Source organism: Excalfactoria chinensis, chromosome 24, assembly GCF_039878825.1.
Source record: "Excalfactoria chinensis isolate bCotChi1 chromosome 24, bCotChi1.hap2, whole genome shotgun sequence".
NCBI lineage: Eukaryota > Metazoa > Chordata > Aves > Galliformes > Phasianidae > Excalfactoria > Excalfactoria chinensis.
In genome coordinates, this window is record NC_092848.1 from 1,179,470 (window position 1) to 1,194,280 (window position 14,811).

Below are 14,811 nucleotides of genomic sequence, written 5' to 3' on the forward strand. Positions count from 1 at the left end.
AACAGATTTGTACTCGTGGTGGGGGGAAAAATGAGCAATGATTTTCTAACAGCCACCTTTTACCTCCCTCAGCTTTTCTTCTCCCAGAAAATAATGGGGGGGGAGGGGGTGTGTGAAATAAAATCATTTACAAATTCTTTCGTTCCTCCCATAAATTTGACGGCGCCGCGTTCTGCTTAACGCAAACCGAGCGGAATTTCATACATCAGAATATAAATCCAATTCTCTTTACCTGCCAGGATCTCCTCAAGAGAGCAATTTCAAGGTCACAAAGAATGGGCCGAATCCTGAAGCCTTTTATTTGGTTTGATTTTAGTAATTATTCGGACTTAAGGGAGAGTTCTGCCCGTGACCGCGGCCCATCCGAGTAACGCCTAAGTGATGGTTTAATAAAGATTTGGTGTATTAAGGTGTGGATTTCGGGTCAGGTGGCAATCACCCATCTGAGAGCATACGGGGATGTTTGTGTTACAAATAGACCTGCAAAACCTTCCGCCCGTTCCCAGCAGTTCCTTATTCCGGGATGGGAAATTAATGGCCTCCCCACTTTTCAATGAGTAAAAACGAGGGAATAAAACCATTTCAGAAGCCCTCAATTTCTTGATACGTACAAAGTGCCTTATTTTCATCATCCCTGTCACTTATGACAAGCGCCGACTGGACAAATACCAGCTCCAGCTCCGGCCATTCGTTTCTATCCGCGATGATTTGAGCACGGGGGCTCAACTGCCTAATAATATATATGAGCTCCGCTGTTGTTTTGTTGGATGGGGTTTTTTTTTTGCCTACGGAAGGACCAATAAACTACAAAAACAAGGCAGGAAGATTTCACGACGCTTTGCAGTGCTTACAGCTATCGCGTCGCCGGCTCTAGATCTGCAAAGAAGGGACTTTTCAGCCTTTAGAATGCACAAAAAAAAACCAAAACAAGCAAAAAAAAGAGGGGGGAAAAAGCCTCCGGCCACTCAGCCCACCGCCCCTGGATGCGCGGCCACTTGCTGCAAGCGATAAGATTTACAGCAGCAAGCCACCTTTGCTGTAGTTGCGGTGACCGTTTCTTTTCTATCAGTTCCAGCCCACAGCTCCCAGCACCCCTCCAAAGAACAGATGTCCCGGAGAACTGCAACCATTCATCCTAACAGCAGTTTGGGGGGCCAGTCCCGCAGGAGAAAGCTCTGCCATTGCCATGAGAAATCGACTTTTGTGATGAGCAGGAGAATAATATAGGAGAGGAGCGTTGCTGGGAGCAAAAGGCGCTAATTTGCTGCACCGCTGTACGGGGATGGGGAGAGGAAGGTGGGAGGAAGAAGGGATGGGATGGAGGGCTAAAATCCCACTGTTGCAGCGCTCAGAACCTGCTGCCCGTTCTTCATCAGCATGAAAAATGACAACTGTAACCAGATTTTTTCCTCCGTCGCCGGCGTAAATGTGCGATTACAGCTGTTCATATTTTCACTCTAATGAAGGGTTGTACATTTAAATGGTTAAGATTTATTGTATATTGTGCACTGCCTCCGTACGTGCAAAATTGTTAGCCGATGCTTAAAATGCCGCTTGTTTATTCCGGCATCAATTATCATTTCTCTCAATCATAAATCAAACCCATTCGGGCACTGACTGGTCTCTGGTTCTCCCAGAAAAAAAAAAGCAGCAAAACCTCAAAAACACAAAAGTGAGGGGAGGGGATGCGGAGGAAAACATCACAACGAGGACAAGCAGGAGAAAATGAGAGAACACCCATTGGGAACGGCACCCATCATCCCACAGCAGCCCGGAGCCGACCTCGCTGGGTTTTTTACCGTGAGTCTGGGTTCATAAACAGGTGAAATGATGGAGCTCATTGCAACGAACATCAACACTGAAACTAAATAACCGCGTTGCCAGCGCGGTCCCCGCTGTAAGACGGATGGTAAACTTGACCTGCCGCTGGTACTATCCGAGTGCCATTTTTTATCGCCCTTGGCCGCCCCCCCGGCTGGGCGCATGGTGTAAATGCCTCTGCGTGGTCAGGTCAGGCCCGGGCCCGGGTGAAACTCCGTTCACATTTGCATACAGGCGGGCTTGCACAATGAAGGCCCATCTGTTCCCGTCACCGAGTACAAATCGAGTGTCACCCAACTCGCTGCAAACGACAGCCGCGCGGCCATTAGATGGAGGAACGCTTAGCTCAGGTTACGGATATGGAACTGCTGATTTGGGTTTAAATACCTGATAACTGAAGACTTTTTATTACACGCGAACAAAGAGTGAACCTTGAACCCATCCCCACAGCACCCTGCTCACAGCGGACCCCCAACCCGACACCCCGCGCCCTCCGTCAGCCGCACAAAGCCGCTGTGCATTTATCCAGGCCAGAAATAAAAAAGACCTAAACCGAGATTTAAAATGCCATGAAACAGATTCGTAACCACAACCCACGGTACAGAATCTATATGGCAGATAGGATGGGTGCAACCGAAATGAGGGAGTGGGGTGGAGAGGAACCGTGGTGTAAACAGGAGGCGAACTCTGAACTCTGCGTACCCTCAGAGGTCATTAATATTGTCGCAGTGTTGTTTCTTGAATCCCCAGTAAATTCGGCTGGGGTGGAAATATTTGCAGCTTGGGTTCAGCGGAGGTGAGGCTGCACCCTTGCTCACCCCTCTGGATGGCACCGAGTAGGACCCCATATCACCGCATGCAGGGCCATCCCCAGGTCAGCATCAGCCCCGAGAAGAACCCAAGGCCATGGGCAATGCAGCCCAATGTCAGTGTCATGAAGCACTTTGGGGTTACCTCCTATATCCACCCAATTTATAGCAGGCTCGTGAGGGTTGCTTTGGTGCTTCTCCCCTTCCAGTAGGGTGGCACTGAACATCTACAGGTGACTTTCAAGATGAAGTAAGAAGACCCAGGGCTGTGCTCAGAACAAGGCTCCAGCCCCATGATAGAGCATAAGGAAGAAAGGCAGCAAGGCTCAATGCCTGTGCAAGATCAGCACAGTTATCACCAGCAACATTGTCTGCCTTGCTTGATAGACAAGGGGTCAAACACCCCACATCCCCCTTAAGAGCCACCTCTGAGCATCAGTTGCAAACTCTCAGAGCTGAGCAATGGGACCCCCAACTGCAGCCAACACAGCAGTGCAAGAAATGGGGCCAACCCCCCCCAGGGCCGACACAGACCAGATCTGGTGGCACAGTCACAACTTCCAAGGTCACACAGTGATGCTGCACGACCTCACCTGTGTATCACCCAGCTCTCCTTTCTACACTCACATGCACAGCTTCAGAGCTGCCCCTCGCAGGGGGAGCACCAGCTGTGTTTTCTTATGCCCTCTTCTATCAGGTCTAAGACCATCCAAGCTCTCCCTTGTGCTATGGGATCCACTCTCCAGCCACCTCAGCTGTTCATTTACTGGGATGAAAACAGACTTTGCAGCAGTACGAGCAGGAAAAAAAAGCTTTTCTTCTACCACAGACCTTTATGGGAAGCTGAAATCCCATCAATTGAAGCCCCCCAACACTGGGAAGCTTTCCCCAGCCTTCCAGACTTGCCCTGGCAGCTGCTTTTCCCTCTCTTGTAAAAGTTCCCTTAAACAAAGTGGGGATTTGCATATCACAGCAGAACCCCTTCTCGGGATGTCCCCAATTTGCATTCGAGGTGGCTGCATGCAGCAGGGACAAATAAACCAAGGAGAAAAAGAAAACATTACACAAGGTTTTACCCTTCTGTTGGCTCCTAAAGAAAGAAAGCCCCATTAAAGAGCCCGTCACTTGTTTTAATTCCAGTTTTCCTACAGGGATATGATCCCATTCCCTTCTCCAAAAGATAAAGCAACTCGTCTGATAGAAATATTGGCTGCTTGGTGTGCGTGGGTCTTTTTTTTCCCCCCCTTTCTTTTATTTTTTTTTTTTTTTCCCTCTTTTTTTCTTGTTAGGAGTGAACAGGAACTGAACCTTGAACTTCATTTACCCTTTGAACTCGTTACCTTTAAACAAAATTCCCCATGCTTTCCCTCTTCAAACAAATTTCATCACAATTACAGTCCCTTCCACTTCGCTTAAAGATATATAATCATTGACTTGACCTAATTACCTGGTGCAGGCCTTTCTCTACAAGGTGAAAGCCATATTGGTGTGAACAGAAGCTGACCCCTGTATTCTCGATACCCCAATTTTATTCTAATTATTGTATAGAAGGTTTTCCATCTTCCTCTGTCCTCCTATTCCCTCCCCCCAGATGCTATTTTGTCGCTGGTGTGTTCAGCAATGCCCTTTGGGTTTCGAGCTGCCTGGAGACAGGCTGCAAAATCCATCTCGTGAAAAGAACAGGGGGTTTTCAAGCCTCCCCGGTTCAATAGGGATCCATGAGACTGAGGTCTACAAAAGAAGGGTGAACAGCATCTCACATGCAGCCCTGACCCCCATGCAGGCTGCACCCCACACTGCAACCCCCATCCAAGGAGTCTGGGATGTTTGAATTAAAAGCTTTAACCACAGCAGGGAACCCAAATTCTGACATGGAGATTGAAGCCAATGCCTTCTGAAACTCCAGCGTGGAGGACAAAAGCACTGAGCATTGGGTACTGGGTTGTTCCACCATCCCCTGTCCCTCCAGACCCAACCAAGGAGCAAACCAAGGTCATCCAGCTGCCAAAAATGGTTGTATTCAGAAAGACGATAGCTCAGATTCAGTAGAACCCACATGGCAAATCCAGGACTCGTGTGCACATCACGGCTGTTTTCTCAACCCTCAGTTCAGCCTCTCAAACTGTGTTTCCTCCAACATTAGGTGAGCTGGAGGCAAATCGCTCCACACTGTAACCACATCTCCATTATCCCCTGTCCTGCCTATTTGAACTGCGAGCTCTTCAAAGCTATAAATTGGTGTAAAAGAGCTTTGACACTGTGGTAGCACCACAAAACACCATTGTAACAAATTATCTCGCAGGAGAGTAAGACAAGGCTGTTGTGTCGTCTTCTATAAGGCTGAGGTTTGCTGTGGTTCTCCAACTTATCTAAGATGCCTTTCCCCCCCATTAAGAATAAAACTAAGTTGCAATGAAAGGAACTTCCCACCTCTATCCTGATCATTTCTGATAGCGTTCACAGACAAATCGAGGCTTGAATTACCCTTGCAATTCAAGACGCTTTCTCTTATTCTTTAAAACCAACAAGAAAAAATCTAACAAACCCAGCTCCGACATTAATAAAGAGTCGCCGCGATTGACAAGCAGGGTCACTGAGAAATGGCACCTCCCTAACCTTTGCATTTGTCTTGGGTAATTGAAAAATAATTAGCAATTGCAAAAGGGTTCAATACCTAAGAGTAAACAAAGGGAAAAGGGTTACCCTAAGTCACGGTCCCATGGCCTGGGGCAGAGTGGTTTCTCATCCTGCAAGGTGAGCATCCCCCCCTGACAAATGAGCCAAGGGCAGACAGGAAGCCAGGGGGAGGGCAGGTGCCTGGGGTCACCCGGAGCTGCTCTGTGCATTCACATCCCTTCCTGCTCTCTCCAGTTTTATCAGCATCCTAACACAAAAGGAGAAGCAGAGACAGAAGGAGCCAACGCCGAAGAGCGCAGATAGGTGGTGCGCAAAGCCCGGCTCTGTGTCAGAGGTAGTGCAGCCATTTGTTATGGTCTCTTGGCGAGAAAGGCCATGCTCAGATGCCCTGGAGCTCCACTGTAATAAATAGACAGTGAAGATTAAAGGAGCAAATCCTACCACCTGCCCCAAGCCTGAACCCACAGATTTAGCATACTGGGGTACCCAAGAGGGATGGAGGCTTTGTAGGCGACAGAGCTATAGCCATTTTATGGCATTTCTGCAACCTCAGGGCTTGTGCGTGTGCCCCTCGCTCCCCTGCTGCTCCGTGAACCCGGGGCTGAGCAGGAGGACCAGGGGGAGGGGAGCACAGCACCGTCCCAATCCTGGTCATGGGATCAAACCCAGGAGCCAGAACCCAGCCGCCATGCTCTGCACTATTGTCCTCCTCTTCCCAGAGTTCTTTGATCAGCAGCAAGTTTGCATATCAAAGCAAAGAAGCAAAAGCGAATATTCAAATACTGATACTGTCTGGCCTTCCTTTCCCTTGACAAGGCTGGCGAGGGATCATTCGAATTGCATTTGAAAAGGTACCCAAAAAATGTCCTCGATTCCAAATAAGATGCAATTTTTTTCCCCCACCCAAAATTAATTGATGCGTCCAGTCAAGCAGAGCTAGCAGACCCAGAAAGGCACTCAAAGCAGATGTAGAATTTCCACTTAACAGTTGGAAATAAAGCACCTTTAAATCAACCTTGACAGAAAGCAAACTGGAAACCCATCTTAAGAGGAGTGTCACCACCCCGATGTCCACTAGATGACTAATGTGGCAAGATGCTGGCAGCAAAGAATTCTCACTCACTTGGGAGATGCCATTACAACTCAAGGGAGCAGAAGTCATGCACTTCTCCAATAGAGAATGCTCAGGTAAGCAGCAGCTTTCCTACATCAGCAGTAGGACGTGGGTGCAAGCACAGAACAGGACAGACAGATATACCTTATGTGAGAGGGTTTTATACTTTATACTTCCTTCCCACCAATCTCCATCTGCATGAAGTCTTTAAGGAATGACAGAAAGAGTTCCTGAGCATAACAAAACCATCGGCCACCCCTTTTAATCACAGCAGATAGATGAGAGGGCAATAATCTGAGGTAGCACCCAAGTTTAAAAACACACCACCAAGGTGAAGCTGAAAAACGCTCTCACAAATCTCACATCACGCTCATAAAACAACAGGCCGGATTAAGAAACCAAACAGGGAGTCAATTACTTTATGAGCACACCCAAGGCAATAATTGCCTTCGTGGCAACAAGCAACCTTTGGGTCTGCAAAGAGGGAATGACCTCGGGCACGTACGGTCAGCCTTTCTGATCGAGACATGAAATTAGCGGACGAAAGGTGATGTGGAAGATGCAATATATCTGGAGACTTTACTGAGCGTTTGATGCTGTGCCACAGCAAATCTCACTGAGGGAAGGAAAAAGAAAAACAACTAAAGAAATTAATTTCCCCTTCGCTCGGATAGAAGCAAATCGTCACAGGCTGAAAATTGGCCCAAGGGCCACAGACAAAAGCTGCTGATAAATGGCTTCGTGTCACGTGGAGGAGAAGCGTCTGTGTTGGGGTACTGCAGGGTATCGCTCCCCATTTTATCTAAGGCAAGTAAACAGTCCATTAATTCAATGAGCAGGAAGATACTAAATTAGGTGGTAATGCAAATATCAAGTGAAAGCAGAGGAAATAATAGTAGGGGACAATGAGAGGTTAGAAATACAGATAGAACAATAAAATGAGGTTCCAGCCACTACAGAATAAACCAAGGTAACAAAAAAAGAAGGTAATTCACCACACATTCAGCACTAGAGAAGATTGTTTTACCATTGGGGGTGCCAGTCTCTGTCCTTGGCTGTGCATCCCCCCAAAAGAGGTGAGAAAATGGGTCTGAGTTGAGGTTAGCAGCCAGCACACCTTGGGCCAGAGGTACATTAAAATCCAAATCTCAAAGCTCATGGCACATCAGTTTTGTAACCTCCCCCCCCCCCCCCACCAAGCAACATGCACGGCACTGATATTTAAGGATGGAAATACCCAGAGAGCAATTCTTAGTTAAGGCTAAGGAGGCAAGAGTTAGGGTAGACATGAAAGCTTCATTGACCCAAAGATCACTCCTTCAGACGCCCACAGCCTTTGGGGGACAGCAGAGTTCAGTCCTTTTGGGTAACTAAGAGTAGGTAAAGCAGAGGGATGAGCGATGAGAGGTGGACAGCACAACCCTATATCCCAACACTGACCCCACCAACCTGAGCGCTCCAAATCTTCAAGGAAACGTCACCCCTATCACACACGTCTCCCCACACACCCCATGCATCAGGTGGTTATCAGGGGAGGGAGAGAGCACTCCCAGGATCTGGAAGGAGTTCAGAGAGCATTGGGAGCTTCACTCCACTAAATTTTGTCCTCCCCTCAATGTTGGGACTTCTCTGCCCATCTGCCAGCCTTCCCTAGGCATCTTCTATAAGAGCATTAGGTCGCTTCGGCACTGAATGCCTTTGCCCCAGATATTATCTATTTAAAATGAAAATAAACTTCTGATTTCTTCCCCCCAAATTCCATTATTTTATCATGCTTTGATTCTCTGCAGATCATTGGCAGACCATCTATACGTACAGCAGATGGCCAAGCCTCGTTACTAAATACAAACCAGCTCTTTGGCCAGAGAATCCACACTTGGTGCTGGGTACTCCCAGGTACAAAGATGCCATTCCCAACCTGGGTCAAGTGGGCTGCACTCCACATCAGCTCCAGCTCTGTGGGTATCGTGCCCTTCCATCCTGATGGCTGAATCTCATTGCAAAACCACCTGAATGCTCTTCTGCTCCTTGGGTTACCTTTGGGTTTGTCTGGGTGAGCAAGGCTCCAAAGGCCACCCTGAGTGCTATGGAAGTGCCACACTGAGGGTAACTCAGTTAAACACACAGCCCTGGGCAATGGGAGGAATTGATCCATCTGCCTTGGTGCAAGCACACAGTGAGGGTAGAGCGAGGAGCAGCAGCAATTCACCAATTTCCAACAGCAGTTCCCACTTAAACCTACGAGCGCGGGGAGAAAAAATAGTGGCAAAGCTTTGTAACCAAATAAAGAGAGCTGCGAGCTCAATAACAGGCATTATCCCATGGCCAAGATTTTGTTATTGTTGAGTACTGATTCCTTTATCTCTCGGAGACAATCAACCTTCAGCCAGAGGAGTCTAACCTTAAAACCCCATAACTCAATTTTACATAGCGTTAAAGTTTGGGGGGACATTTATCAGCGCCGGAGCTGATACAATCAGTCTGGAGGACCCTTGAACAAAGAGCAGTGGGTGAAGAGCGTGTCACCTCAGCACACATTCGTTTCCTTGATGAACAAGGAGCTATTAGTTGGCGAGAAGGCATTATCAGGTTGAAGGATGGTGCTGATTGTTTCGGCTGCTCTTCCCACGGCGCTGGCTTAGAGCTGCTGGTCTCAGCATCTGCTCGGCACCCTATAGGCTGTGCTCCAACGCATGCAGGTTGATACCCATCAGCACAGCCCAAGAATCAGCACGGACACAGCGTCCCTTTCAGCTCAACAATAAAAAGTTTTGCTTGTTTCAAGAAGTTCTTCATCACTGGATGCCTTCAACAGAGCTAATCTAAATGATGCGTGTGCATCAACACGGCAGCATCCTCCTGCAAAATGATAGTGCCAACCACCAGCAGAACCCCTTTGCTAATGGAACCCCACCAGCAGGTCCGGCTACTCCAAGGATAAACCAGTTGGGTGAAGCTTTGCTTCATCCCTTACACTGCAAGGAGAAATGGGGAAAGAACACAAAAAGGCTTTTTCCTCCTTTGCCGCCCTCCACCCAGCCCTTAAAACGTTCCGCTTTGGGATTTATTATAAGCAGACTTTAATTTAAATTCTCCAGGACAGTGGCTTTATTTTTTGCACGCAGTGATGTTCAGCACTACATCACCTGAGTCATAATTTAATGCGTTCCCTGTGGCTCGCATTGAACCAAATATTCACGTACGTGTTTAAGTCACAATGAAGTCAGCAGTAGCTGAGCGTGTGTTAATGTGTGGATATAAAGCAAGGGCTTTTATTGCTGTCCAGACCATTTCTCTCAGCTGGGAATTTCGTACTTCAGGACTCGTTAGTGAGCTGAGATTGATCCTGCAATGTACCATCGTAGCTCCCACGAGCAGTTCCACCCAGGTGAGCACACAATACCTAACCCTGTCTATGGGATGAAGCTGTTTTATCCCATCCATGTAGCAGGAAAGCCCACGTTCTGCTGGCCTGCGGGTCCACTTGTTGTACAGATGTGTCCCATGCACAAAGGGAAGTTCACCCTGGTTTCAAACAAGCCAACTTGCCATTAGGAAGAGCCCTATTCGCTCCCCCTGCTAACTATGTCATCAGTTAAGGGCTGTCCCTCCAGGTATGGAAAGCACACCTACCCATTCGATCCCATGCTTATGAAATAAGCAGAAAAAACAACCAACTTTAATTATGCTTTATCCTGTTGGCAAAGAGTGGAGAAGTAAGAAGTGAGGGTTTCTGCTTTGGAGAGGCTGCATTAATAAGTTATTAGTACTGTGCTGAGGTCTGCGTAACTTGAGTTATAACTCTGGTCTGAGGTGCCACAGACCCACAAGGCTGAGATTTTACACCACATTTCATAACATTTTGGGTAGTTTAAGAGCTCTCGCAGTAAGGAATCACTGCAGAATCTCAGCTTAGAAACCAAACAAACATCACAGTGGTTAAGGCAAAAACCCCTTCCAAGCCACAAACCGAGGCATGGAACACCCAATGGCAAAGACAATCACAGATGTGTTGCATTGCATAAAAACAGCTCTGAGGTTGACAGCCCTCAGCTGCAAATAGCCACCAGACCCTCACATCCCATTCAGCTGCAGCAGACCCCCCCTTCCCCTGGAAGGGGAAGCTGGAAATCTTGGTGCCGTTACTCTTACCTCTGCCTATTTGCTATAAAGGCCTGAGCTCTCCTGTGTAATAACCTGCAGCTATTTTGGCAGGATTTTTGCCTTTTCTCTTCTCTTTAGCTAAACTCCCATTCAGACCTGCAGGCAGTCCTGGTACAGAATTGATGTCCTGCTAAATAGTGATCCAGATGTGCTTTAAGCCCTGGCTCTATGAGATGATGCCCAAGGAAAGGAGCCACAAGGGACGCCTGTCAGACCATTCCCAAAGCATTTCTTGTGCTGTTTCATCAAGTACGTCAACAGCAAGTTTAGAACAACACAGTCAGAAGCAAGAAAGGACATGTCTGGACATTGGGGAGACAGAGATAATTGCTTCTAATGGGATTTTAAAAGAACACACAAAAATATAATGCTTTCAACCTGTAAAAGGCACTCATCTGCGGACATTCCGGGTTGGATCTATACAGGCTCATTGAGCCTGCAGACACTCAGAATCTCTGCAGGTCAGCTTCTTCGTCTGCATTTTATTTCATGCAGTTCTGAAAGGAAATCAGACCCAAACTTCAGCAGCTTTGGGACACGCAGCTCACAGGGCTGCAGCTCAGGCTGCCTGCACCATGCCAGCCCTGAGCCTGCTGCCCACACACATGGCCTCTCCGTGCCTCCCCAGCACCGCAGCTTGGGGAAGAATAAACCACAGTTCCCACTTTGGCTCTAGCAAAAAACAAAACTCTGCCGTTATTGAGCCAACCCAAGGGTGTCGCTCAGCCCACGCCGTGCTGCCAAAGCCCGCTGCATGCATTCCCGTGCCAGCAAGAAGAAATACGCACAACAACCTGTTTTATTTGCTCTTTTCTTTCCGGGTAGCCGCTTATTTCATGGTCAAGGTTCAAACGAAAACCAAAGTAAAAAACACCGCGATCGGCCGACCGGCTCCCGACCGGACTGCACTTCCCCTCCGCACCACCAGGGGGCGCTGCGGAACTCCGCCAGACGGCAGCGCTCTGCAGGCAGGATGGGTGGTGGACCCCGCGGTTGGGATCGCTGTCCCGAGAGCCCCCAATAGAAGCACGTAGGAAAGACGATGGGGAATTAAAAGCAGAAGGTGTAGCTGCATGCTTACAGATTGTCTGGGAAGCCGGGGAGCACGCACGGTTCAGAGCATTGAATGTTTGGGAAGAGAATGGTTCGGTGCTCCTGAATAACATCAAGGGAAAACGGGATGCCCGAAGGCAAAAGCTTGGGTTGTGCAAGGGATTGCTTGGAGGCCACAAGGGACAAGGCAGCAACTTCCAAAAGAGCTTTACAGCCGCATCCCCTGCACTTCCAAGCTGGTTTGCCAAGCCCTCCTTGTCCCCCTCTCCCCCAAGCCACTGGGGCGCAGTGATGGACCATCTCACCTACCGCTCTGCACACCTATTAAGACAGAAGCCATTTTTAGCAGGTCTTTATGAAGCATCTTTGCCAAAGGGTTGGATTTTCAGACGCTCAGAGCTTCGACATTGCAAAAAAAACACACACAGGAAAACTGGATGAGCTGCATGGCTGCCCACAGACACGATGGAAAAATCTTGCAAGTCAGAGCTGAGATTTCTTACCAGGGAGACCATGCCTAACAGAACCCTTAAAGCACACTCCTGTCACTGTGAGTTATGCTCCCTTCCTAACATACACCTCCTGTTACACCAATATATGGTTGCTCCTCTTGTGGTGACACCAGCAGTACAGCCACCGGGCAAGGGCTGCAGTGACCACAACCCCCAGCTCCGTGTGATGCTTTGACATGGGGTGAGTCATTTGGCTGCTGCCTCGGTGTCCCTCCAGTAAGACATCACTGGCTTTGTTACGATAGGAGCAGTGCTGCTAAAGAGCCGAGGGGAAGAAAAAGAACAAACAAACAAACAAACCAACCCGATAAAGCAATATCTAAAAGTGCTAAATGTTAAAGCTGCAGCCTCTCCAGCCCCTCAGGAAGCGATACCTTCCGCACAGGAAAACTAAATCACACAACACTGGCAGACTTAGCAATCTATCCATTTAAAAAAGAAAGTCTTTTCTGCAAAGTCTTCCGCGGTCTGAGCAGAGTACATTACGTGGGAAGTGTCTCATCAGAAATACTGATCATTACGGCAGCGCTTTGTGCTTCTACAGAGCTATGCAGCCTCCCAGCACTGTACAAACATTAGCTTCTTAATCACTCATTAGGGACGATCCTACAGAGCAGGGCCATGCCTCATTGAGTAAAGTCATCCCCAACTCACACAGCCCCTCTTGCTCCCTCCAGAGACAACTTGAAAGGATCTCTGATTCCCAACACGAGTTCAGAGCAGAGAAGAAGTCTGTGCAGAATGAAAGTGAACAGCGTTGGCTTCACCATCCCCAAACTCTCCTGCTTATTTTTTGCAGCAAAGAGCATCAGCCCATCCAGAGGGATCCGTTTCCACTGAAGCCTTGGATTAATAACATTGGGGACTTCATAGAATAGCTTGGGTTGGAACGGGCCGTAAAGATCATCTAGAATTCAGCTTTTTCTTTTCCTTCAACTTTCCTGTTCCGGATTGCCAACAGTCTGAATCCAATCAGCCAAAACTGTCCGACTTTCATCGACGACAAACACACTCAAAGCCCATCATTTGCAGACATCCAGTGCTCTTATCAATTCCCAAGAGCCAACACCTCATTACAATATAACCGCTCTCCAAGTCAGCTTCTTCCCCCCCTTTCTTTTTATTGCATGCCATTTTTTTTTTCCCTTTCCCTGTGTTATCCATCTCCTGGCCATTCACCCCCACTTTGGGCAGCCTTCCATTGAGCCTGGCATTTCATCTGTGTCTGAAGATCTCCGGTGGTGCCAAGTGTTTGCATACCTCACAAGTGTTATGTCAAACTCTGCCCCTTCGGGCTGCCAAAAACCGCTGCTCAAAGTTAGCAAAGCAAATACCTTCTCAGACAAGCTTAATAAACATGCCAGGAGAAAGCCTAAGCTTCATGAAGACGTCGCTCACCTGATGAGGCCAAACTCGAGGTCCTCAACACCCTTTCATGTCCTATTAGCCCAACGTTCATTATCCCTATCTGCACACTGCATTGGCGCATCATTTCTGATGCCTTCAAAGAGCTGAACCCAAATTCCACACCTCTTTTCCCAACTATCAGACCAACCTTGTCTCTAATCAGTCTCAATGAAGCCATTTTTAATAGCATGAATCAATACCTGTGACAGATAAGCTCTTTACAGCGCGAGGAAACTAAATTTGGTGCCCATCAGCTCTTATGGCCTCATCCCAAATAAATCCTCATTGCTTTGTGCTCTTGACTGATGACTACCAGTCCACTAATGAGAGTGGGAGTGGATGTGAAAGAATACATCGAGCAGGAAGAGGTGGAGAAGAATAGGGAATGAAGCAGAGAAAATGAAAGGGCAAAAGGATGAGGAGTGGGGAGTAAGAAAGCATTGGGGAAAGTGCACAGGAAGTGAAAAGAGGAGGAGGAAACAAGATCTGTGGGAAGGGAGGAGATTGAGAACCTGAGACTGAAGCAGTCAAGCCTTCACTAGGGCCCATAGATAACCCCAGAGGAGGTAGAACTGTCTCCACAATGTAGGCTCCAATTTCAATAGCACAGCACAAATCCATCACCCCTAAACCACTGCTCACGAGCAGAGAAGAACATGGCAGCAACTCTTTGCCCAGGAAAACTCTGTCTGGCATTGAATGCTCTGGAATATAACCTTGGCTTCAGAGTACAAGCTCACCTCCCTTGCTTGGTTGGGAGCAATTCTGTGCTATTGGGAGGACAGAGCTCCGAACTCCCAAGAAGGTCCCCAAAAAGGCTTTCCAACCAGATTATTCAAATTAACCTAATTTTCATAACACAGAAGGAAAGAAGCTATGGGAAGACAATGTGACCACTCTGAAGCATAAGGATGAGCACCAAGCACCCAACCCCTCCAGCGTTATGAGATGGATGAGATACGAGCCACGCCATTCCCATCTTCTACACATGACTTTTAAAAGCCAGCAGTGACTTACCATCATCCTGCAGGTCCGATGGCACTGGGACATCAGATGTCACAGAAGGGACCAAACTCCAGCTCTGATTGTCATCTGAACTGTCCTGCCCAAAGCCAGCATCGTGCTGAGTCTCTCCTAGAAAGACAACAGAGCTTCATTTTAATGAAGACATTGCCATATCCAGATCTTGTCTCCTACACTGAGAAGGGTTTCTTCCTGTTTCCAACCTTCCACTGTGGTTCTCTACAAAACCCAAACTGGCTTTGGTGGGTCATAAGGCTGGATGGATCATTCA

At 48.0% G+C, this 14,811-nt stretch overlaps 1 protein-coding gene across 2 annotated transcripts in view; it reads right to left on the bottom strand.

Moving 5' to 3' along the window:
* The window catches only part of SKAP1 (src kinase associated phosphoprotein 1), a 113,227-nt gene that overhangs the window by 75,082 nt on the left and 23,334 nt on the right, over positions 1–14,811 (bottom strand). For both annotated transcript variants that reach the window (XM_072356654.1, XM_072356653.1), the window contains exon 4: positions 14,535–14,651. In XM_072356654.1, coding sequence (XP_072212755.1) covers positions 14,535–14,651 — 117 coding nt within the window. The remainder of the gene's footprint in view (positions 1–14,534; positions 14,652–14,811) is intronic.